At 50.8% G+C, this 22,072-nt stretch overlaps 1 protein-coding gene across 1 annotated transcript in view; it reads left to right on the forward strand.

The window, feature by feature from the left end:
- Positions 1 to 1,629: 1,629 nt before the first annotated feature.
- Positions 1,630 to 22,072, forward strand: part of TMEM132B (transmembrane protein 132B) — a 344,462-nt gene continuing 324,019 nt past the window's right edge. Inside the window, exon 1 of the mRNA XM_032310581.1 lies at positions 1,630 to 2,040. Within this exon, the coding sequence (XP_032166472.1) occupies positions 1,974 to 2,040 (67 nt within the window). The 5' untranslated portion in view covers positions 1,630 to 1,973. The remainder of the gene's footprint in view (positions 2,041 to 22,072) is intronic.

The raw sequence follows: 22,072 nt of genomic DNA on the forward strand, positions 1-22,072 counted from the left end.
CCTAGAGACTCGCCACCTGCCCCTAGCTCTTTCTTCCTTCTTTTATCTAAGAAGAGCTGAGCGCCGCTTCTGCTAATGAGCTTGTCTGTACTAATGAAGCAGGTGCCCTGTCCCCCGCCATCCCCCCTCACCAGCTGGGAGGGGGGAGGATTGTTCTTCTGATGTGAGCTCTGGGCCCACAGAGGAAAATCAGATACATGATAATAATGACCATAATGATGAGAATGATAATGTCCACAGTGGATCCCTTTAAATGAGCTCTTACTTCACAGGTCAGGGGCTTTATATGCCTTATGTGGGACACCTGGTGGACGCTGCAATGGCTTCCATTGCTCAGATGGGGAAACTGAGGCCGGGGAGCATAAATGACTCGACCCAGGTAGCATAACCAAAGAGTGGCGGGGGCACGGTTCTCAGTCAAGACTTGGAGACTCTGCCTCCCCCCACACAGGCTATCGACGTTTCCAAAGAGTTTGACCCACTTTTTAATGGAAAACCCAGAGAGCTGGAGCCAGTGGCTGGTACATGGGAGCTGGGAGGGAGCAAGGACCCCCACCTCAAGGGCCCAACTCCGCCCACCCTCCCTCCAGCTGCCTGGGGCAAGTTTCAGGGCATCTGAGGACAGGTGCAGGAGCCCCCACATGCGCCCAGCATGATTCATTCATTGTGCTGCGCCCCAATTGCCCCGCCTGGGTTGGGGTGAGGGGTGGCGGCGCGGGGTGGGTGGATAGTAGGTGCTGGGACCCCCAGTGAGGCCCTGTCCCCAGGTTGGAAGAATCCCACCACCCAGTCCCCGTCCCACTACACCCTCGCGCCCGGGCAGCTCACCCCTCCTCTCACGCCCCCTCCGCCTCCAGGGCGTCCTCTTGCTCGGGTCAGTAAGGGCGCCCGAGGGTCCCTGCCTCACATCTGGGCAGACATCCCAAGACGCCTTCGATGATGTCTTTCAGGATCCCTGACCGCGCCCAGCCAGCGCACCCGTCCCGGTCCTGGGGCTCGGTGGGCACTCCTCAGGTAGCCCCCAACTCCCAGAGTCCACCCCTGCTCTGTAACAGTCGTACTCAGAAAAATAATACAAACACTCCCCCCCAGGCACCCCCCAGCTGCGCCAAATTTATTCCAGGACCTCTCGTCTGCGCTCAGCCTTGCAATCCCTGTGCCCTGTGGGCCCTCACTCCCCCGCACCCCCTCCCCCCCAGGCGTCCCTGCCCCATTCCAAGGACCTTCCCCTGACTCCCCCACCCTGCGACCTTGGGAACTCCCGCCGTTTGGCCCGAATACACCCCGGTCAGTGTGCTTTTGGCCGGCAGGTGCCCCCTCCCGCGGCCCTGTCCGCGCCCACGCCCCCGACCGCCCCCGCGGGTCTCCCCAGGCCAGTGCGGCCCCGAGCCCTCCCCCAGGGACGCCGGGGAGTGGCACGTCCCGCCGCCTATGGCTGGGCGGCCGTCCTGGGCCCCGGCTCCGCCGCGGGCCCGCCCCCTCCCCGGCCCCGCCCCCCGGGCCCCGCCTTCCCGCCGCCGCCCCGCCCTCCTCCCGGCGCTCGCGGCTCGCTCACTCTCTCGCGGGCTGAGGGGCGGCCGGCAGCTGGCGCGGGCAGAGGCGGCGGCGGCGGCGGCGGCGCCACGGCGATGGGACGGGCGCTGGGGGCGCAGGAGCCGCGGCGGCGGCGGCGGCGGGGCCCGCGCAACTCGGGCCAAGTGCGGGGCCGCCGGCGCGGGCGCGGGGCGCTGAGCCCCCCCCCCGGCCCCCAGCTCCCGGGCCGCGCACGGCCGAGCCCCGGAGAGCGCGCAGGGGCGAGCGGAGGAAGCGCCGCCAGCGCCGGCCGCCTGCGTCTGGGGAAGAGCGGCGCCCTGGGGGCGAGCCATGCCCGGCGCCCGAGCGTAGCCGCCGGGGGCTGCCCCCCGGGAGCCGCGGGCCGGGTCGGGCGCGCGACAGGAGCAGCCCCGCGCCGCGCCCACCGCGCGCCGAGGACCATGCCGCCCCCGGGCCGGGCGCCGCCGCTCGGGCTCCTGCTGGCGCTGACTGCGCTCCGGTGCCCAGGTAACGCGTCCCCGGACCCCATCCCCGGCCCCGGCCGCCGCGCACAAAGTTGGCTCCCGCGCGGGGCGGCCACCTCCTTCGCAAGTCCCCGGCAGCTCGCCTCGCCCGGACTCGCGCAGCTCTGCGGAGACCCCGGGAACCCAGGGGGGTCCCCGGCACGTACCTCTGCCCGGCGCGAGAGCCCGCCGGCCTTCGTCCCCAGACCCCAGCTCCCCTGCGGATCCCTTCAGGGCGCGCGGGGGCAACAGACCGGAGGCGCTCAGCCTCTCGAGGCGGGTGGGGGCGCGCCTCCAGGAATCTCGCCCCCTCCTCGCCCCTCCTGGTCCTGGTTCCCGCGGGGTTTTGCTGTGACGGGGCGTCGGTGGACCCCTTCTCCCGATTTCCTGATGCCCCCGGACGACGCACGGCCGTGCGTTGCCAGGACACCTGCGGGGCCCCAGCCTTGAGGTCGTCTCGGTCGGCGCAGTCTGTCTGGCTTGTCCGCAGCCTCTCTCCGCGCCTCGCCGCACCCTCCTGCTTTTACATTTTACAACCCCCCCCCCCCTTCCCCGAACATGTCCCCTCTCCAAGTGGCCTCCCCTTAGGTAAGGCGCAGCCTGCTTCTTGCTTTCTGGAGACGCGTGCTGCCCCAGCGCCTTGACCCCAAGGCGGCCAGGCAGCCCCGCGCGCGCAGGGCCGCCCGGAACGTGGTGATGCCTAGAGCCATTGCCTGGGTACCATGGAGCCGGGCTCCCTGCTGAAATCGACGCAGCTGTCGCCAAAACCTAGTGAGTGGGGAAGGCAAAATAGTCATGTATTTTCTCTCTGCTGGAGTTTGGAAAGCTTCTACCACCTTGGGGTGGCTACATGTTGGTTCTAGAGGAAACCTGTCTTAAAATGCTAATCCCTCTTCTCCTCCCCTCCCCCCGACCCCAAACAGCGGAGACAATCCTAAAGGCTCAGATGAACCCGGAACCGTCGCGAGCGACATCCGTGTGCGTTTGGAGAGCTCAGTTCTCCAAACATTTTTAAAATCGGGACCCATGATGTGGGAGCAGATAGCTTTCGCGTTAGAAAAATTCTCATTTCCTTAACAAGCAAACGGCACAGAACCCAGGCTGCTGTAGGAAAATAGAACTTTAACTTTTCGGCTCTCACTGCTTTAGGGAGGTTGCATTTAGGAACACACCTTGTATGCCGACTTAATGTGTGATGTATTTGCATGGAAAAGTAAATATTGACTTACTCTGAGATGCCCTTAAGTGACCCGAAATATTTCATAAAACCTTCCACTCGGAGAGAACCTTCTGTCAGAGATATCCATCGGCGTTCAGCCTGGGCTTAATGTGTGGATGAATCTTCAGTCAGCCTGGCCCCAGGCATCTATGATAGCTGTTCTGCTCTCAGCTTTCTTCTGTGGTACACGAGGGGGGTCAAGGCTGTTTCTTCCTAGCTGAAGCCCTGGGACCTGTTCCCAAAAGTGCAGTCCCTTGGACTTGAAAATTGCAGTTCTGTCTCTATTTTGTTTCTCCACGGGGGTCAGCCTTTGCCTGGATGTGCTCATAGGGGAATATTGGAAATCTCTCTGAGAAGCTGGCTGCCTAGTGCTTGTAAGAGAAGATGGAGAACCCCCGCCCCTCCCCTAGCAACAGAAGAGCTTGTGCCTGGCTCTGTGGGGCCAGATCCTGGCAGGGAAGGTGTGCCGCCCCTGAAACCTGCTGCTGGCCCAGCTCCTGGCCGAGCTGCCCAGCTGCTTTTCCCCGAGGCTCAGCTGGGCAGCTCTCTTGGTGAATGCCACTAGGACAGAGCCCTCCATGCCATCATCAGGTTCTTGGGAGCCCGTGGAAGTCTTCCACTGGTCCCTACCAGGGACATAAAGAGAGACAGTTTGATAACTCTATATTTAGCACCAGTTAGGAGAGCTAGGAAGAAAAAAACAAGGCTGGAATTCTTGAAAGATACTTAGCTGCCTACTGTTGGTGGAAAGGTTCAGAGGAATTAGCTAGAGCTTCCTTCAGAGCTGGTTGGATTTTCTGGGTAATTTCTGGCATGATTTACCGACCACGTTTGGCTGAGGTTCTGGGAGAGGGGCTGGAAGGGTTCTGAGGGAAGGAAGGACGCCCTCTCCCCCATCACACAGGGATTGTCTGCTCTGTACCAACCAACCCCCCCCCCCCCCCCCCCCGGCGTGGGTAGCTGCCATGGTAAAGAGTCTGGTGGGCGTACTTCTTTCAGCCTTGCAAGCTCTTAAACATATGGAACTGTACTTGGTAAGAGTCAGCACAAATCTCCCAGCTTAGCGACTAGGGGGCCCCCATTATTCAAGCCACTTTTGTGCATTCTACGGCTTTGCAAATTAGCAGCACTGTTAGAACCCCTGCTGGGGAAAATGGACGCGCCTTGCTTCATTGACCCATTGTGCTCGGGGTCTATAAAATTGGGGTGGGTGGAGAGCCCCCGACAGAGGGGCCTTGTGAGTGGCAGAGCCTGCTAGTGCGGGGAGGGGGAGGCGGCTTTGGCCTCAAAGCGGAGACACTCCTCACCCTGCCCGGCACCTTGGCATGGCCTGTGGTATATTTCATTCTCTTTACAATAGTGGTTTGGGGGGGGGGGTGCCTGTGGATGGTGTTGCTCTTTGGAGAGGTGGCAGGGAGTGGTATGCACATGCTGTCACCTCCCCTGAGTGATTTAACGACAGTACAGTGGAGGTTCCCAGAGTAAATCATTTGAAGTCTCACCGCCCCCCCCCCCCCCACCGGATGCAGGGAACTTGGGAGGCGTGGGGGCTTCTGCATGAGCGGTGCTCAGAGCCAACAATGAGCACGGTGGTTGCCATGATCCAAGAGAGCCAAAGAAACCCCTCGTTTGTTGGTGTGAAGTCCAAGAGGGTGGTCTCCAGGCCAGCAAAGCCTTTCCAGAGGCCTTGTTCCCAGATGAGCCCCCCAGTTGTACGCGGCTGGGTGGTTCCTTTCTTCTCTCCTGGGACTAATAGTGAATTTCCCTGTGTAGCTATGGCCTTGAGCAAGCGCGTGCTGCCTGTCACCGTAGGGAGATGGGGGTGCCCTGGCCCCATAGGCGGCATCCTGGGGCCCGAGTGGCACCACCAGCTCCCTCTTGGAGTAAGTAAGCGGTCTGGCAGAGCAAGGAGGCATTTTAGAGCATCTCCTCCCCTCCCCCACAGCCCCCTTTGCAGATGGGAAAAAGGAGACTCGGGCTGGGGAGTGAGTTGCTCAGGGCCACATGGTGCATTGGTGTCTGAGCACGCTCATGGCTCACACAATTTCTCTTTTTAAAAAACTTTCCACCCAGGCGTTTCTCAGTGGACACAGGGGAGTCTTTCTGGTCAAGGAGCTCTACTGTGTGGTCCTGGAGGGGGCTGTGGCTCCATTTAAGGAGCCCAAGGTCATGAGAATGACAGCGGCTCTGCGAGATCAGAATAGCAGGGGTCAGCTCACAGAGGCAGCGGGTCCTCGCAGTGGTGCCCCTGGGGACGGGGCGACGGAACCAAGAGCTGCCTAAGGTGCTCACTGTGTCCCTGCCCCCATGCCAGGCCTTGCCTTGTCTGGACATGCGCTGGCAGGTGGACACTCATAACTCACGGTTTCTAGGGGAACATATTGGGATCCAGAGATGCTAGTAACTTGCCTGCGGTCACACAGTGTCAGGAGCCCAGGTGCTGATCTGTACCCCACCCCCCCAGCCAGATCCCCCTGTGGGGCCTCACACGGCATGGTATGGGGCTTCTTGATTCCAAGGTGCGGTGGATTCCAAGTCGCGTCCCTTCCACGGCCCGCCTTCTCTGGGGGCTTGCACTGCTTTTCTGTAACAGGTCAATCTGTTACTGTGAACTGAGGCTTAGAGCCATAGAAATCCAGCTGATGGGAGTCAGCTCTGCAGGCAGCTGGGAATCCTTCAGATTGGGTGCCCTCAAGGGATTGGGTGGTTCTGTTAAAGGCCGAGAGTTTGGCGGACAGAATCCCCCTCCTTTCTATTTCTGTTTCAGTGGATCTCAGAGTCGGCATCTCAGTGACTAACCCCGACTGACTGCTGACTGTGTATTCTGAGTGAGTCCTCTACTACCCGACGGGGGTAAGGACTGGCGTCCGCCCCACTCTACGGACGGGGAAGCTGAGACCCACGGAGGTGCCGTGGCTTATGCAAGGTCACGCAGCCCGAGGGGGAGGGGGAATGCACGGGAACCCACAGTGAGCCTGCCTGGCTCTGAGCCTGCTCTGAACTGCTCCCTTCTCTGTGAGCGTGGACACCGAGTGTTGTGGGCGACTGATTGGAATTTGAGACTAATTTGGGCCCAGGGGATTCGGGGATGTGTCTTAAGTTGGAGGCAGAGTTGACTCTTTTTTGAGAAAGTCGTTTTGGGGGATTTGGGCTGCTCTAAAGTCAGCCCCCTCAGTTGGGAGCCCTGGAGTGTGCATCAGCAGGGAGGTTGGCGTTGGGAGAATTGAGCCTGCGTGGAAGTCCAGCGGGAGAGGGTTGCTCTTGGGCCGTGTCTGGCCCTCAGGCTTCTCTTGTTGGTTGCCCGCATTTAAGAAGTGGGAGTTTTCGGCGTCACAGTCCAGGTCATTGACTTGTCCCTAGAAATCCGGAGATATTGAGGAAAAAAAAAAAAATCTCTCTGAGGCTCAGTTTCCCAATCTGTAAAATGGGTTCTGTCTTAGTCCATACAGGTTGCTGTAACAAAATGCCACAGGCTGGGTGCCAGAACCATGAGAACAGACCCTAGTTCTCATGGTTCTGGAAACTAGGAAGTCTAGGATCAGGGCACCGGCATGGGCACGTTCTGGTGAGAGCCCGCTTCCTGGCTCCTAGATGCCATCTTGTCGCTGTGTCCTCCCGTGTGGAAGGGCACGGGGGAGACTCTGGGGTCTCTTTTAGGAGGGCACTAATCCCACCCGTGAGGCTCCGCAATCATGACCTCATCACCTTCCAGAGGTCCCACTTCCTGATAGCATCACATCGGGGCCCAGGTTTTAACGTAGGAGCTTCGGGGGGACACAGACATTCAGCCGATGGCAGGCCCTGAACTTACCCCCTTGCTGATCTGGTCACAAAGTTGGGCAACACCAAGGGAACGAGGGAGCTGTCCGCATGGCCTGTGGTTAGCAGGAGGGAGGACCGGCGAGAAGGGAAGGCCGGTGGGCTCCTTGCTCTGAAGGTCAGAGCTGTGAAGTGAAGGTTAATGGTGGCTTCTCACTTGGGGTTTTTCTGGATTCTTGGGTCACCCTCCAGGGAGAGCTTTGGGGCTCAGTTGTAGTCCTCAGTTGTATTCCTTTGTTCTGAGCCTTTGAGGCTCAGAGGGGCACAGGGACCTGATCAAGACAACACTGACCGTGAGTGGCAGGGTGGGGGTCTCCTCCCCAAAGCACCCGACTCCTGTCTTCCCTGCCTCTAAGGTGCCCTCTTGGCCTGAAGTTTTCCCTCAGTTTCCCTGCCCTCCGGGGGCTGGCATTCTAGGGCAGGTTTGTGTGATGCAGAGAGAGAGGGGGACAAGGAGCCAACAAACTCATAAACAGGAAAATCCTTGACAGTAACCTGCGCTCCTCTGTTGCACACAAGGCGACGTGATGGGGGAGTGACTGGGTAATCCAGGAAGACTTCCTGGAGAAGGTGGCATTCATCTTAATCTGAGACCTGCATGATCAGAAGGAGCCAGCCTGGAGAAGGGTGTTCCAGGCAGAAGGAATGGGAACACTTGGAAGGTACCCTGCACGGGGCCTGACACACAGCAGGTACCGGGAGCTGCCCGCTCCCTCCCTCCCTCATTCATTCATCAGACAGAAATTGATCAGCTCTGAGCACTGTGAGGGTACGATATGGAACAAAGGAGACACATCCCCCATTCTCAGGAGCCGGTATTCTGGTGGAGCAAGACCATAATAAAACAACGGACAAAGAGAGACATGATGTCAGGCAGTGACAGGTGTCACGGGGAGAGACAAAGCTCGGTCACTTTTTGTTACTTTATTCACCACCCGGGTGCCTGTTTTGCTACTTGCCTCTGAGTGCGGGGTGGCCCTTGATTCCCACTGTCTGCCGAGGGGAGGGGAGAAAGAAGCCTGGGTTCTTGGAGTTGAATTCCGACGTCTTCCCCTGCTTAAACCCCTTGGGTCCGCAGTCGGGGTGTTCTGAACTCCCTTCCGTGACACCCGGCTCCTTAACTGATCAATAGCCTCTCCTTACACTTCAGTCCCAAAATAGTTACATAAAAAATCAATAGAGTCCAATTTGATTTGCTGTATTTTATTACTGAGGGTGATGGAGTGTTCGGAATCGCCTGGTGCTTCTGAGCCAGGTTGTTTTGCGGTGTTAACCTAAATTAACCCGTTGGGGGACCTAACTCATCCTGGCTGGGCTTCGATGCCCAGAATTCAGCGCCCAGGAAGGGTGACTCAGTAAATAACGCATCGCTAATGTCTGCTTTGTGCTCGGAATGCCTCCCACCAGGGCTCTTAATGCAGCGGAGCAAATGGACACATAAAAATGGTACCGTGGCGGCTGCCCGTGCTCCCGGGGCCGGCCCTGCGTGCTTGCCGGAGGGTCCTGTCTTTCCTTCTGGAGCTCCGGAGCGGCAGGCTGGCTCTGCCTGGTCTCCCGGCCCTCGGAGTCCATGGCTCCCTTTGTTTGCCCGGTTCCCTGCATGTTGTGTACTGTCGACGTCTTTAGAGCCTTGGCTTGGGATTTTTCCCTTCCATAGTTGTGCCATCTGCCGCTGCGGGCGGCTGGCGCTCCTGGGCGGGCTGAGGGGGCCTGATGCGTGGGGCTGGGGGGCGCCTGAGCGCAGGGATGAGGGCTCTGCAGATGACGAGGCTGCAGGCGGGGTGGGGGAGGTGGGGGAGGGAGGGGGCCCTGTTCTCCGGGAGTCTGCTTGCTCCAAGCAGAAATATGGGGCAGGGGCAGGGGAGGGGGAGGGGCATGGTGTGGATGGAAGATGTCATTTCACCAAAAAAGTTTCCTAGGGTGGCAGTGCATCGGGACTTTCCCAGTCTAGTGGAGAGCCTCTGGCTGCCTTTGGGCTGTGTCTGGCCCGGAGACGCGTCCGGTTAGTTGCCGTCAGTACCCAGGATCCTGGCTTCTCTCAAGAAACTGGGAAACCTGGGACGCTGCTCTAGCTCCTTGACCTCTCTGGGACTCCGTTTCCCCGTTTGTGAAATGGATCCTGAACTCCCCTCCAGCTGATCTTCTTCGAAACTCCAGCCCGGTCTGCTTCCTTCCTCCCTGTCTGCCTTTGCTCGTTGGAGCGTATTTTTATTGTGCACCTGTGTTGTGATGGGCCCTGCTCTTGGGGCTGGGGAAACACAAGGACAAGACAGCCAAAGGCCGCTGTCCTTGAGGGGTCAGCATTAAGGAGGAGACAGATACTGGACAAAATGAATAACTAAAATGCAGTTGGAGTGGAGGTTAAGTGGTAGTAAGCACAGAGGAGGGCCCCAGAGAGGGAATGCTGGGAGGGATATTTTGCGATTTAATTCCATTTCATGTCATTATTAAAAATTTTTTTAATTAAGTAAACTCTACACCCAATGTGGGGCTTGAACTCATAACCCCGAGATCGAGAATTACATGCTACGCTGACTGAGACAGCCAGTCATGCACCCCTGCGATTTTATTTTATTTTATTTAAAGATTTTATTTATTTATTTGACTGGGGACACCCCGCGAGAGAGGGAGCAGAAGCAGAGGGAGTGGGAGAAGGAAAAGCAGGTGTCCCACTGAGTAGGGAGCCTGACGCAGGGCTCGATCCTAGGACCATGACCTGAGCCGAAGGCAGACGCTTCATGACTGAGTCACCCAGGCTCCCTGGCCCCTGTGATTTTAAATAGCAGCATCCAGAAAGGGGACATTTGAGCGAAGACTTAAAGAAGTGAGGAAGCAAGCTATCTAGCGGCTGTCTTGGGGAAGAGTGTTCCAAGCAGAGGAAATAGCCAGTCCAAAGGCCCTGAGGCCGGAAAGTGCTTGGCAGGCCCAAGGATGGAAAGGAGGCCAGTGCAACTGAGCTGAGCAAGGCGGGGAGAGCAGTGCATGAGCTGACAGAGCTACCGCATCTGGTAAGGACGGTGGCTTTTCCTCTGAGTGAGGTGGGAGCTGTTGGCAGGTTTAACGGAAGAGGGCTGTGCTCTGACTCCCAGGAGCAGAAGCCGGGAGAGCCGAGAAGGGCTACTGCACTAGTCCAGGCTTGGATCACGATGGTGACTGTAGGGGAGGTCACAAGTGGGATTTGGGTGCAGTTGGAAAGTTGCTGCACAGGCTAGCAGACTGATAGATTCGTTCCGTAAATATTTATTGGGTGCCAACGCTATGCCTATCACTGTGCTTGGAATTGGGGCCAAATCAATATTTGTTAGCGATGGAATTAACAAACAGAACGTACATCTGTGAGTTGGGCTTTTGCCTTCTGCAAGTTCTTTCCCAACAGCCCTGGGGAGAAGGTTGGGGTGGGTGAGTGTTTCTGCATCTCTGGGATGGACCTGGTAACATCCCTAGTGAGAATACAGTTCAGGGGATCCAAGGAGGACCCCAGAAGAAAAATGCTTGTTAGGGTAGTGCCTGGCACATACTTAGTGTTCAGGAAACAGTGGCAATTACTGATGACATTGTTAGGACCATTAGGAAGCCAGGACCCTGTTATCCTATTTGCCCTGGAAGCACAGTGGGTAGAGGTTGGGTTTGAACCATGACCTCTCAGACTCTGGTGGTCATGGTTCCTGCTAGACCAGTAATATTAAAAGAAGAAAAGTTGCTGTTCTCATCATCTGATTACTCTGGGATGTTGAATGCTCGTTTGCCAGGTGCATAGGTGTATTCGCGTGAAGTAGACGTGAAGGTGAAATGTTGCGTGTCAATCGAACCCTATCCTCTCCATCAACTTCCACAGCATGACATGCTGCATATTATCTTCTGTATTCCTTAAACTGGCATCCCCACACGATGGCCGGTGGACTAAGTCTGACTCTCTACCTGTGTTTGTAAATAAAGTTTTATTGCAACCCAGCCACGTCCATCTGTTTACACATCCTCTGTGGCTGCTTTCTCCCAACAATGAGAAGTGAGTCGTGTCAGGGTTCATCTTGCTTGCAAAGTCTGAATCCACTACCAACTACCTAGCCCTCTCAAAGAACAAAGCTTGCCTTAAAGGAAAGTCAAACAAGGAATGCTCTGTAAATGGGTGCTTCTAGCACACATTTGTGGCCAAGAACAAGTATCCCTTTTTAACGGCCAAAAAATTGTCCAGCGCATCTGAATGAGAAGAATTGTGGGTTTGGTATCACTTGGTTGAAAAAAAAAACCATATTGATTGAAAGTTGCCATCAATTCAGTAATGCTTTTGAACAAGTGGGTTTTGGTAATTACAGTAGCATTTATGTAACATTTTAAAAATAGTAGCACATGTGTGTGTGAGATATTTTTACTCTGTAGGCAAAGCTGTTGGCTTATCGCTCAGAAGACCCCTTGTAGGGATGCTTCCGGAGATAGTCAGTATTAAAGGAGCCCACGGGTTAGTTATTTTATACTTGGATCAGTGGATCTCTTTTATGGCCTTGTGTTTTTTCTTTTTGGGTTCTTTTAAAGATGAACTTAGCCTTCTGTTGTGTTTACTTGTGACACCCAGGTCTGTGATACTTTAAGTTTTCAGGGCTAAGATTTCGAGTTCACTTATGGAGATCATGTGCCAAATGTGAATTGTATATCTCTATATATTAATGTGGATTCTTATCACTGCAAGGGACAAAGTTGGGAATTTACTGGACTCTGGAGCCAGGAAGTTCAAGGAAGAAACAGCTTCAGGCATGGCTAGATCCAGGTGCTTAACTCTCCTAATGAGCGCTCCTGCTCTCTTACTTTGTCTCTTGGTTCTCTTTTCCTCTGTGTTCATTTAATTTTCAGACAGGCTTTCTTCACCTCCTGGCAAATCTGGCCACAGTCAGCTCCAGGCTTTGTTCCCAAGCCAGTCTTCTCTTTTCTAATCATAACAGCAAGAACCCCTGGACTAACCTGGGTGCTGGACTGACTGTGGATGGGATCCTGTATGTGATTAGCCACATTTAAGTCAAAAACTCATCTCTGGAGTTGGAATTGGAAGCACGTTGCCAGAAGGAGAGACAAGAGATGATTTCCCAAAGGAAATTGTGGTGCTTACACCAGAAGGAAGACAAAGTTGCTGCAAGAGCTTACTAAGTGAGGTGGGGAGAACCTTCCAGATGGGGAGGGCCCTCACACGTGGACGGAAGCCTCTGGTGCCCCTCCTCCAAGGAGCCCGTAGACACCCCGTCCCATTCTGTGTGAGCTTTTGGCAGCTGCTGAAACCGCTGGGCTGCTTTATTGTATGTGGGATCTTTGAAAGCCCCAGCCCAGGGACTTCACGTGTATTTTTGTTGCTTTGATTGAAAACATGGAGTATCTGGGATGCATTCTGCTAATATGTATGAAAAGAGAACCTGATCTTTGACCCAGCAATCCCACTTCTGGGAAACCTGTTTTTTTAAAGAAGTGAAAAGCACCACGATACAAGGGTGTCTGGTTAGGGATATTTAGAAGCAACATCTTGTGTGATGGTGACAAAAAAGAGATGACTGTCCATCCATAAAGTTGTTCTTGACTGAATGGTGGTGTTTCCCTGTGGACTACCACATAGCTGTTAAAAAGAGCAGCTTGGAGCTATACCCATTCTCCTGAAACAGGGTTATTGTCAAGTGAGGAAGGTGAGTTGCATGGTAACTTAGAATGTGCAATGCCATTTTAATAAAGCCGATGAACCAAAAGTCCCCTCTGCGTGTTAAGTAGCCAGTGTTTATATCGTGCTCGCTATATGCCCGTCACGATTGTAAGTACGTTACATAGCCGTCTAATACAACAAGCCTAGGTGTGCGGGTATTGTCATATCCCTTTTAAAGAAGGAGAGTTGAGAGTTATAGGACTTCAGTGAAGGAACGAAGGGGGTGATGTGGTGGGTGGCGGGAAAGGAGGGGCAGCAAAGGGAGGGCATCTGGAGTGTTTGAGACATTTTAGCCACAGTAATGCTGAGTTTTATGTAGAGAGCCCCGCTTTTTCCCTTAGGGTTTCTGGGTCGCTATTGGGGCTGGTGAGCATGCCTTTCTAGGGAGCCTCCAAATTTGCTACTGTATTTTGCTGGTGCATGAAACTCAGGCGAGCCGGGGGTGATGGTGCTTTGTGGTTCCCTGCGGGAAAGAGAGCCTGGGTTTGTGGTGTGATGGGCGTATCTGGTGAGAAAGGTTTCAGTGGTGAGTAACACAGGCAGATTTAAAATGGCAGTGGCTTAAAAAGTAGGAGCTTGTTTCTCTCCCAAGTCAGATTCCGGAGCTGTGTAGTTCAGGATTTTAGGTTGACTCTGTCCCATGAAGTCCTCATGGGCCCTTGCTCCCTTCTATCATTTCAAGCTTGTGGTCTTTGCCCTTATGGTCCAAGATGGCAGCTGTGGGTACAGCAATTTCATCTTCATTCCAGGGACCAATATGGGGGTGCAGACAAAGAAAGGGTAGAGGATGTGCATCAGATGTCTTTTATGGAATAGTCCTGGTAGCCCCATGGTGCTTCCTCCTGTAGACTTACATCCCACTGGCTGTGACTAAGTCGCATCTAGCTGCAAGAGTCTGAGAGGTGTTTTGTTTTTAGAGAGAGAATGGGAGAGCGATTGAGCGGGAGAGGGGAAGAGAGAATCTTCATCAGGTTCCATGCCCAGCAAGGTGCTCGATCTCATGACCCTGAGATCATGACCTGAGCTGAAATCAAGAGTTGGACGCTTAACCAACTAGGTGCCCCCCTGGGGAGTCTTCCTTTTAGATGGCTACAAATCAAGAGTTTTGTTACTGTAGAAGAAGGACAGAATGGATGCCAGGGGAATAATTAGTAGATGGTGATGAATACCTTAGCAGGGTAACACAGTATTTGGAGAGAAGGCATGAACCATCAGGATCTTTTATTACTGTGTGTGTGTGGGGGGAGATTTTATTCTGCCTCCTAAGGTGGGGCTTGGGAGACAAGTTTTTATGGGTGCCAAGAGGAAAATGAAAGCAGATTGGTGAATGATAAACACCATCTTTGTCAAAGATATAAATATGGCTTAAAGAAATATTACAGATAAATCCAAAGTCCCTGTAGGAAATACATATATATATAGATAGATTGATATAGATATATAGATATGTATAGATATATATAGATCTATATAGATCTATATCTATATTATAACAGTTTCAGGCTTGTTTTTGGTACATATATATCTTGTCTCTTCCCCAATATCCATGTGCGTAGTGAACTATCTTATTTTTTGTGTTCCTGCACGGTAGTGCATGATATGGAAATAACAAAGTATTGAGTGATTTCCCACTGCTTCATAAGAAGGGGATTCCCCAAACATAGAAAAGAGGGTCAGAAAGAAGGGCTTCACCCCCCCAGGAACACTGTGCAGAGATCAGCACCCCACTGGGGTCTGCGGACATTTGAAATAAGCCGGGCTGGGGCTGTGGGATAGCAGGTGGAAGAGCTGACACCCGAGGAAGTGGAGTTAACCACAGTGGGGACGATGAGGGATGGGTTCTTAGATACCTGCTGCAGCTTCCCCAGGTTCTCGTCCTAGTGGTTCCCACTCTGGAGGACTCCTGAAGGACTTGGGCTGCCAGCCCATCTACTCCTTGCGTCTCTCCAGATTCTGGGAGCTGTGGTCTTAAAAAAGGGACGTCCTTCAGTTCCCCAGTCTCTGCCTCTTTAGCCCTTAATGCTAACTCATTTGTTTCTAATGCAAAAGGCTCTCTAGAAAGCACCGTGGATTTATGGTGAAATTTTTATTTCCTTATGATATCTTTTTCTCCTTCCACCCACCACCCCCTACGCCCAGCCCGGTTTAAGTGTTTTTCTCTTAAATTTATGGGCTGAGCTGTAAAGAGGGTCTGCATATTTCAGGAGGAAAGGTGTCGGGGGAGGAAGTGTCAGCCTTGCTGTTCACACCAGCTTCACTTACACAGGCTCTGAAGTGGCCTCGTCTTCCTACTGGACCAATTTGCCTGTCAGCTCAGATCATTTTGTGCAGGCGACCGCATTCTGCTTCTCTCTCACCGTAGCACAGAGACAATGAGGGAGGAAGGTGTCGCAGTGCTTCTCCCATATTTCCCACACTTCAAGGGTCCCTCACTCCTCTCCCCTCCACCCCTCCCTTTGTGAAAGTTTTTAATACGTGTTTGAATGAGGGAATGGGCTTGTGTCATGTCGCTCACTGCTGAGTTATGGTTCCTGAACTGTTTCAAGTACATCGCTGAAATTCAGGGCCTGAGCTCAGGCAGGCAGACTGACAGACTGCCTGGGTTTGAATCCCAGCTCTGCCACTTGCTAGCTCTGTGACCTTGGGTTGGTTACGTAGCCTCTCTGTGATATGGCGTTCCCACCTGTGACATGGAGAGAGTAGGAGCTCCCACTCCTTGGGCTGCTGCGAGGTTTAAGGGAGATGGGGCATAAGAATTCAACACAGGGCTGGACTTTGCAGGAGTCCTTAGTAAATGTCACTGCTGCTTTAATTCTCGTCTCCATCCACTGAAATTTTTTTTTTTTTAAGATTTATTTATCTATTTTAGAGAGAGAGAGAACAGGAATGGGGGGAGGGGCAGAGGGAGAACTGGAGACAATCTCGAGCAGACTCCCCGCTGAGTGTGGAGCCTGACCTGGGGCTCAAGGACAGGACCCTGAGGTCATGATCTGAGCTGAAACCAGGAGTCAGGTGCTCAACCTGCTGAGCCCCCCCGCCCGGCTGTGCCCCCTCCATATGTTTAACTGAACACATACTGTGTGCCCTGGTATTCGTTTTTCTGGTTTTGCTTGTTCCTGCTCCCACATCGCTTCATACCCAGATCCTGTCAGGTGATGGTGGCCGTCTGCTCTTTTTGCCTTCCTCTGAGACGAACACCCAGACTTCCTTTTCTTAACTTACGTTTTCAAGTGAAGATGCAACGGACAAACAATATTAGACTGGCTTCAGGTGTGCAGCACAGTGATTCGATGTCTGTACACGTTATGAAATGACCACCACGATAACTGTAGTCCCCGCCGGTCACCATACAAAGTTTTTACAGTTTTATTGACTGTCATCTCTATGAGATCTATTGTATCCCTGGGTCTTATTTATTGTATAGCTAGAAGGTAGTACCTTGTAATCCCCTTCACCTTTTTTGACCACTTTCCCCTTCCCGCCCCACCCCCTCTGGCAACCATCAGTTTGTTCTGGGTATCTGTGATCCTGTTTCTGTTTTGTTTTGCTTGTTTGCTTGTCTTCCTAGATTCCACATGTAAGGGACATCCTATGCTATTTGTCTTACTCTATCTGACTTGCCTCACTCAGCATCATACGCTTTAGCTCCAACCATGCTGTTGCAAAATGGTGGGATTTCATTCTTTTTTGTGGTTGAGTAATATTCAGTGCACACACACACACACACCACGTCTTGAGTCATCTACTGATGGACTCTTACGTTGCTTCTGCATTTTGGCTATTCTAAATAATGCTACAATGAACATAGGGGCACATACGTCTTTTCCAATTAGTGTTTTTGTTTTCTTTGGATAAATACCCAGAAGTGGGGTGGTTGGATCATATGGTAACTGTGTTTTTAATTTTTTTTTTTTAAGATTTTATTTATTTATTTGACAGAGAGAGATCACAAGTAGGCAGAGAGGCAGGCAGAGAGAGAGAGGAGGAAGCAGGCTCCCCGCTGAGCAGAGAGCCCAATGTGGGGCTCGATCCCAGGACCCTGGGATCATGACCTGAGCTGAAGGCAGAGGCTTTAACCCACTGAGCCACCCAGGTGCCCCTGTGTTTTTAATTTTTAAAGGAACATTCGTATTGTTTTCCACAGCGGCTGCACCAATTTACATCTCCCCAAATGGGGCACAGGGGTTTCCTTTTCTCCACATCCTCACCCACATTTATTATTTCTTGTCTTTTTGATAGTAGCCATTCTGACAGATGTGAGGTGAGATCTCATTGTGGTTTTGATTTGCATTTCTTTGATGAGGAGAGATGTGGAGCATCTTTTCATGTACCTGTTGGCCATCTGGATGCCTTCTTTGGAAAAATGTCTGTTCAGATCCTCTGCCCATTTTTAAAAATTGGGTTGTTTGTTTTTCTGATACTTGTATGAGTTCTTTATGTATTTTGTTTATTTATTTTTAAAAATGTTTTATTTATTCATTTGTGAGAGAGAGCGTGAGTGAGGGGGAATGCCAGGGGGAGAGGGAGAAGCAGACTCCCTGCTGACCAGGGAGCCTGGTGTGGGGCCCCATCCCAGGACCCCAAGATCTTGACCTGAGTTGAAGGCAGATGCTCAACCGACTGAGCCACTCAGGTGTCCCATAGTTTGGATGTTAACCCCTTATTGGATGTATCATTTGCAAATATCTTTTCCCATTTAATAGATTGCCTTTCATTTTGTTGATGGGTTTCCTTTGCGGTGCAACGGCTTTTTATGTTGGCAGAAGCTCAGTAGTTTCTATTTGCTTTTGTTATCCTTGCCCGAGGAGACAAATCTAAAAAATTATCGCTAAGACCAGTATCAAAGAGTTATTGGCCTTGTTTTCTTCTAGGACTTTTATGGTTTCAGGTCATACCTTTATGTCTTTGATCCATTTTGAATTTACTTTTGTGTATGGTGTAAGGAAGTGGTCCAGTTTCATTTGTGTGCACACAGTGGTTTCCCTTTCATGGTACCATTTGTTGGAGAGACTGTCAGTCCTCCATTGTCTATTCTTGCCTCTCCTGTTGTAGATTAATTGACTGATAGGTGTGGGTCTTCCTGAGTTCTCTTACCTCACTGATCTCTGTGTCTGTCTTTAAGCAAGTACCATACTATTTTAATTACTATAGCTTTGAAGTATAGCTTGAACTCTAGGAATGCAATACCCCCAGCTTTGTTCTTATTTCTCAAGATTGCTTTGGCTGTTTGGGGTCTTTTTTTTTTTTTTTAAGATTTTGTTTATTTATTTGATGGAGAGAGATAGATCACAAGTAGGCAGAGAGGCAGGCAGAGAGAGAGGGAGAAGCAGGCCCCCTGCCAAGCAGAGAGCCCGATGCGGGGCTCGATCCCAGGATGCTGAGATCATGACCTGAACTGAAAGCAGAGGCTTAACCCCACTGAACCACCCAGGCGCCCTGTTTGGGGTCTTTTGAGGTTCCATTTAAACTTTAGGATTATGTGAAAAATGCCAGTGGTATTCTGATAGAGATTGCATTGAATCTGTAGATTGCTTTGGGTAGTGTGGATGTTTTGACACTATTAATCCTTCTAAATCTACAAACACAGTGTATCTTCCCATTTATTTGTTTGTCTTCAACTTCTTTCATCAATGTCTAAAAGTTTTCAGAGCGCAGGTCTTTCATTTCCTTGGTTAAACTTATTCCTTAGTATTTTATTCTTTTTGATATAACTATAAATGGAGTTTTCTTAATTTCCCTTTCTGATAGTTCATTATTAGTGTTTAGAAGTGGCATAGATTTCTGTATACTAATTTTGTATCTTGCAACTTTACTGAATTCACTTATTCTCTCTCTTTTTTTTTAAGAAGCTTTAGGAATGTACTACTTCTTCTTCTTCTTCTTTTTTTTTTTTTTTCCTTTCGGTCAGACAGAGCGAGCACAGGCAGACAGAGAGGCAGGCAGAGGCAGAGGGAGAAGCAGGCTTCCCGCTGAGCAAGGAGCCTGATGTGGGACTCGATCCCAGAATGCTGGGATCATGACCTGAGCCGAAGGCAGCCGCTTAACCAACTGAGCCACCCAGGCATCCCTTCTTTTTTTTTTTTTTTTTTTTTAAGATTTTATTTATTTATTTGACAGAGAGAGACAGATCACAAGTGCACAGAGGCAGGCATAGAGAGAGTGGGAAGTAGGCTCCCTGCTGAGCAGAGAGCCTGACTCAGGGTCCGATCCTAGGACCCTGAGATCATGACCTGAGCCAAAGGCAGAGGCTTTAATCCACTGAGGAACCCAGGTGCTCCGAGTTCACTTATTCTAATAGTTTATATATATATAAATATATATATGTATAAGTTTAGTTATAAGTAAGTTTATATATATAAACTATTAGAATATATATATATATATTCTCTCTCTCTCTCTCTCTATATATATATAATATCCATGTTATCTCAAACGGTGACAGTTTTATTTCTTCCTTTCCATTTTGGGTCCCTTTTATTTCTTTTTTCTTGCCTAATTGTTGTGCCCGGGACTTCTAATATTGTGTTGAATGAAAGTGGTAGGGGTGGCATCCTTGTCTGGTTCCTGATTTTAGAGGAAACATTTTCAGGTTTTCACTGTTGAGTATGATATTAGCTGTGGTTTTGTCATATGTGGCCTCTCTTACTTTGAGGTGTGTATGTTCCCTCTGCACTGACTTTGTTGAGAGTTTGTATCATAAATGAATGTTGAATCTTGTCAGTTGCTTTTTCTGCATCTATTGAGATGATTGTATGATTTTCATCCTGTTTTGTTAATGCAGTGTGTTATGCTAATTGATTTGCAGATGTTAAGGAATCCTTACATCTGTGGAATATGTCCCAACTGATTAGGATATATGATCTTTTTAATGTGTGGTTGAATTTGGTTCGCTAATATTTCGTTTAGGATTTTTGCATCTATGTTCATTGAGAATATTGACCTACCTCCCTCCCTTCCTTCCTTCCTTCCTTTCCTAGTATCTTTGTCTGGTTTTTATCAGAGTAATGCTGACCTTGTAGAATGAATTTGAAAGTGTTCATCCCGCTTCAATTTTTTGGAATGATTTGAGAAGGATAGGTAGGTATTCAGTGTTCTTTAAATGTTTGGTAGACTAAAACCAAACCAAAACAAACAAGAAGCAGAAACAGACCCACAGATACAGAGAACAAACTCATGGTTGCTACAGGGGAGGGCTGGGGGAATGGGCAGAACGGGTGAAGGGAAGTAGGAGACACAGGCTCCCAGCTGTGGAATGAGTAAGTCATGGGTGAAAGGCACAGCATAGGGGATACGGTCAGTGGTATTGTAATAGCATTGCATGGTGACAGATAGTTCCACTTGTGAGCATACACTTGTGTACATCATGATGTACAGACTTCAATCTCTATGTCGTACATCTGAAATTAATGTAACATTGTTACATTACATCAACTATACCACAACAAAAATAAATAAGCAAATAAGTAAAGCAATAAATATTTGGTACAATTTACCTGTGAAGCGATCTGGTTCTGGACTTATGTTTGTTGGGAGTTTTATTTTATTTTATTTATTACTTTTACTTTTTTTAGAGTGAGAGCAAGAGAGTAGGGGGAGGGGCAAAGGGAGACAAACTCTTAAGCAGGAGCCCCATGCAGGACTTGATCTCATGACTCTGAGATCATGATTTGAGCTGAAGTCAAGAGTTGGATGCTTACCTGACTGAACCACCCAGGCACCCCATTTTTTTTTTACTCTATTTTATTTTTAATTTTTAAAATTTTTATTTTTAAAAGATTTTATTTATGTATTTTTCAGAGAGAAAGCTCAAGCAGGGGAAGCAGGAGAGGGAGAAGCAGGCTTCCCACAGCACAGGGTGACCAATGCAGGACTCAGTCCCAAGATCCTGGGATCATGACCTGTGCTGAAGCAGAACCCAACTGACTGAGCCACCCAGGCATCCCTTCAGTCTATTTTAAATTACCCATTCAATTTCATTTGTAGTATAATTAGTCTATTCAGATTTTCCATTTCTTCATGATTCAGTCTAGGAAGAGTATATGTTTCTAGAAATTCATCCATTTCTTCTGGGTTGTCCAATTTGTTAGAACACCCTGATTTTCATTCAGGAAACCACTGCTTCCCTGCTTCGAGGCCATGTGGTTGGGTGGGTACTACCAATTTTCTCCTCCTCCTCCCTGGGCTGGCTCGTGAATGGCTGACTAATCAGAGCATTTCAGCAAGGCCTCAAGGATTGGATCACAGCCGGCCTGTGACCCAAGCTGGGCCAATGAGGGCCAACCCTGGGATATTTGTTGCAAGCATTGGGGAAGAGGCCCTTCTTTTCTGTGTTGCTGTTGCTAAGCTGGTGGGATGTGAGCCTGGAGGTATCTGTTAGTATTGCCGTGTAACAAATCACCATAAACTAATAGCTCAAAACAACACACATTTATTATTGATCAGGAGTTTGGGCACGGGTTCTCTTCTGCTTCCAGATCTCTCACCAGATAGCAGGCAAGTTGTTAGCCAGGGCTTTGGTCTCATCTGAAAGCCTGCCTGGGGAGGGATCTGCTCCATGTCCACATGGTTGGTGTCAGGACTCAGTTTTTGTGGGCCCTTTGGCCAAGGGCCTCAGTTCCTTACCTCGTGGCCCTTTCCCCATGTGGCACCTTGCTTCACCAAAGCCACCACATGACCGTCTCTGGCAACCTAATCACAGAAGTGATCTCCCTCCCACATGTAGGTATTCTGTCAGTCCGAAGGAATTTACTCAAGGGGAGATGACCACACAGAGCTGGGAATGCCGTCAGGTGGGGAATATCACAGGCCATCTTAGAAGCTGCCTACTTTTCTGGACCCGTGTGAGAATGAAGCCCGAAGGGAGGCAGACGAAACCAAGGGATGCAGCAGGAAACTTTCCTGGCCATCATATCGGAGTACCCAGCAGTAGCTGTTTCTCATGTTAAAAAAAATTACTTTTAGCATTTAAAAATTAAAAATTTTATTTTCCTGTCCAGTGTGGGACTTGAATTCATGACCCTGAGGCTGAGCATTGCATGCTAGTCCTACTGAGCCAGCTGGTGCCCCTAGAAGTAGCTGTTTCTGATCTGAGCTTGATCTTGAACTTCCCCAGTACATGGTCCAATATCCTCTGTTGGCTTAAGCTACTTTGAGTTGAGTTTCTGTCGCTTGCAACCTGGAGGGTCCTGCTGAAGTCTTGTGGAGGCTTCTCAGTTCCCCTTGTCTGGCAGTGCCTGCCGCTCCTTGGAAAGCCTTTGGTATTCTGCGTGCTTGACTAGAATCTAGAAAATCTGCGTATACCTCACTCCCCCTCCAGACTGAGCT

The sequence above is a fragment of the Mustela erminea genome, chromosome 13, assembly GCF_009829155.1.
Source record: "Mustela erminea isolate mMusErm1 chromosome 13, mMusErm1.Pri, whole genome shotgun sequence".
NCBI lineage: Eukaryota > Metazoa > Chordata > Mammalia > Carnivora > Mustelidae > Mustela > Mustela erminea.